Source organism: Monoraphidium neglectum (assembly GCF_000611645.1).
Source record: "Monoraphidium neglectum strain SAG 48.87 unplaced genomic scaffold scaffold05725, whole genome shotgun sequence".
NCBI classification, from domain to species: domain Eukaryota; kingdom Viridiplantae; phylum Chlorophyta; class Chlorophyceae; order Sphaeropleales; family Selenastraceae; genus Monoraphidium; species Monoraphidium neglectum.
Genome location: NW_014007905.1, coordinates 1 through 2,902, shown reverse-complemented (window position 1 = coordinate 2,902; position 2,902 = coordinate 1). Strand labels below are relative to the sequence as shown.

Sequence of the window (2,902 nt, the reverse complement as noted above, 5' to 3'; positions counted from 1 at the left end):
CCGCCAAGCCGCGCTCCATCCCGCTGGGCCCGCTGTCGCGCTACGTGGAGACCTTCAACAAGGACGGCTCCACAACATGGTGGAACATGCGGCGCGACATCAAGGTGGGGGCGACACCCCACCCCACCCTCCACCCGCCCCCTGTCTCCCCACCTGCTGGGCCCGGCAGCACCCCAAAACAGGCCAGCCGCCTGGCGGCCGCGCCACGATCCGGGACGCCGTGCAGCGAGCTGCTCTGCACGCCGCTGCACGGCCAGCTTCCCCTGCTCCCAGTGACCCCAGCCCTTTGCGCGTAGCGGGCACCCGTCCAAACCCTGTCCACCCTCCTTTCGTGAATTGAATCTTGCTTGCCCACCATCGCGCGCTGCCTGCAGGTGGGCCGCAGCTCGGGGCAGCTTTTCTTCACGGCCTGCGGCACACTCATCTTCCGCGTCTACGCCAAGGGCATGTGGGGCGACGCGTCAGAGTACGTGTGCGAGGAGTACAGCCGCCTGGAGGATGAGGGCAACACCATCATCAGCCGCCAGTGCTGCAAGCACATGGCCAGCGGCAAGACGGCCACGCAGTACCTCATCGGCGAGTGGGCGGGGGACTCGCCGCCGCCGGGGCACGTGTGAGCGTTGGCTGGCGCGGGCTGAGCTCCTCCCGGCGCTCTTGTTGTGTGAGCGCACGGGTGCAGGACGGTGGTCCTGGGGCCGGCGTCGGACCGCGTACTAGCCGCGGCGGCTGCCTGCGATTGACGGGGATGTACAAGGAACGCGGCATCTGGTCCAGAGTGGCTGCGCCCTGCAGGCTCTCGGCGCTCCTCACTAAAATGTACGCAATGTGTTTGCTGGCTGTGCTAGCGGCGCCGGCCGGGCGCCCCCACCACTTGCGCGGTTGTACACAGGTGCTTGCCCCGCGCGAGTCGGGGCGTGCCTCACTGTATTTGGGGGTCAAGTTGAGCGTGATTGTCAAGAGGGTATGCAGCACTGATATGCCTGATGCAGGCCTGCACAGGCAGGGGGCACTCTCGTGCTGTCACCGACACTTCCGGCACAAACCAAGCAAACAAACCGTGGTAGGCCTCTTAAACGGCCACCACACGTTTTGGCGCCCAGTCGGTATCGGCCGTTGGCAGGTGTTGTGTCAAGTCCACCTGTGGCTGCTGTTGAAGCAAGTGCCCAGGAGGGTTGGTGGGGGCCCAAGCAGGAGCTCGCTGGCTGCTGGGGAGAGAGCCGCACATAGCTGGTCCGAGCCTGCCGGAGTTTCCCTGCCCTGGAAGCCGGCACCGCAGGCCTCGTCACTCAATCCGGCATGTTGGCCGGTGCACGGTGTCTTCCCGCTGACTGGGAGACCGGAGGCCGCCGACTGACCCTTGGTATGCTGAGGTCTTCAGGCGTAGTATGAAAATCCTGCAATCGCTGCCACATGCGGCCTTGAATGTAAGAGATGCGGGGGGTGCCACATGCGGCAAGCACTGGCAGTGTAAACGTGACTGTACAGTACTGCTTTCTGTGAGTACTGTATACATGCTGCACCCAGCTGCTTCCTGGCCACACGTTCAACACCCTTGATTGGGGGGGGGGGGAAGACGCGCTACGAACAGACTCTGCATCAAACACCTACCAAGCGTTCCAGGTGCGGCAGGGCACTTGGGCCCGCCACTCCTCCGCCAGTTGAAACTGCCACTGTGTTTGGCAGGGAAGCTGCCCCAAGCGACGGTACCAAACATGCAGGCCTGGAAGTCATGTTTGCATGGACGATTGTAGTCAAACTCCTGTCATCAGCTGTATGCAAGGACCATCTATACCTACACCACAGGCTTGGCCATTTTCTGAGTGCTTGGCTTCAAAATTGGAGTGATGAGAGCTGTCGTGCCCGCTGACCTGCCGCAGTGCAGTTCAAGTTTTGCATAGGTGTAGCACAGTGCCCCGTGTCATTTCCAGATTTTTGATAGGTTGTTGCTGTCCCCAGGCAAAGGTCAACGGCTTTTGCACACCGGCAGGGCCAGCGGGCGGAGCTGAGCTCTGTGCAGCCTGTGTTGATCGAAGTGAGAGACAAGTGGTGGCAGCGATCTCAAATACTTGGAATGTTCGGTGCCATCCGCAAGCTTCTGCACATAACAGCGGTATGTACCCGACTCCGTGCTTCGCGGAGCCCAGTAAGATATGTCGTACAACTGTGTTGCTGACGTATCTCACGCTCCCTTACCGTGCCTGGCAGGGCGCGGCCATACGCAGGCACCCACAGCGCGGTGCGCCCACACGCGATCGGCGCAGCACGTGGCTCGGCGGGCCATACAGTCGAATCAGTCGCTCAGCCTGCGTCACGCCTTGATCAGAGAGGCTTTCTAGGTCTGGCTCTGACCAGAGGCCAGGCCCACGTCCCGGCCCGCGCACCGCGCGGCGCACGCGCCCCCTCACCGCCGCAGCGCCGCGGCGCCGCGGCGAGCCGCGCCCGCGGCCATGGCGCTGTGCTTCTCCGTGAAGGCGGAGCGCGAGCGCACAGAGCTGCGTGAAATGCTGGAGCTGTCCAACGCGCAGAAGGAGGAGGCCCGCAAGGCCGCCGAGGCCGCCGCGCGCCGCGGCGACGAGCTCGCGCGCCAGCTGGCCGCGCAGCAGCAGGCCGCCGGCGGGCTCGCCGCGCAGCTGCGCGACGCCGGCGCGCGCGAGGCGCGGCTGGCGGCGGGCAACGAGGCGCTGGCCGCGCAGGTGGCGGCGCTGCAGAAGGCGCTCGAGCGCGCGGGCGCGGCGCGGGACGAGCTGGGGGAGCGAGTTGCCGAGCTCTCTGGGGAGCGCAAGCAGGCGGCGGCGGAGGTCAAGCGGCTGACCAAGGACCGCGAGTACCTGAAGCACCGCGTGGATAGGATGCAGAAGGCCCTCAGCATGCTCGAGTCGGTGAGGGCTTGGCTGGGTTCGGG

General features: G+C 65.0%; 2 protein-coding genes across 2 annotated transcripts; both read left to right on the top strand.

Moving 5' to 3' along the window:
• Positions 1 to 86: 86 nt before the first annotated feature.
• Positions 87 to 617, top strand: MNEG_15848 (hypothetical protein; the record flags this gene model as incomplete). The annotated part of the gene is made up of 2 exons (XM_014035682.1): positions 87 to 104; positions 375 to 617. 2 exons carry the CDS (start codon positions 87 to 89, stop codon positions 615 to 617), a joined length of 261 nt encoding a protein of 86 aa, XP_013891136.1.
• A 1,830-nt stretch (positions 618 to 2,447) lies between these two features.
• MNEG_15847 (hypothetical protein) lies at positions 2,448 to 2,883 on the top strand (the record flags this gene model as incomplete). Its single annotated transcript, XM_014035681.1, has 2 exons — positions 2,448 to 2,824; positions 2,877 to 2,883. The coding sequence occupies 2 exons, from the start codon at positions 2,448 to 2,450 to the stop codon at positions 2,881 to 2,883; spliced, it is 384 nt and encodes a 127-aa protein (XP_013891135.1).
• Positions 2,884 to 2,902: the final 19 nt, after the last annotated feature.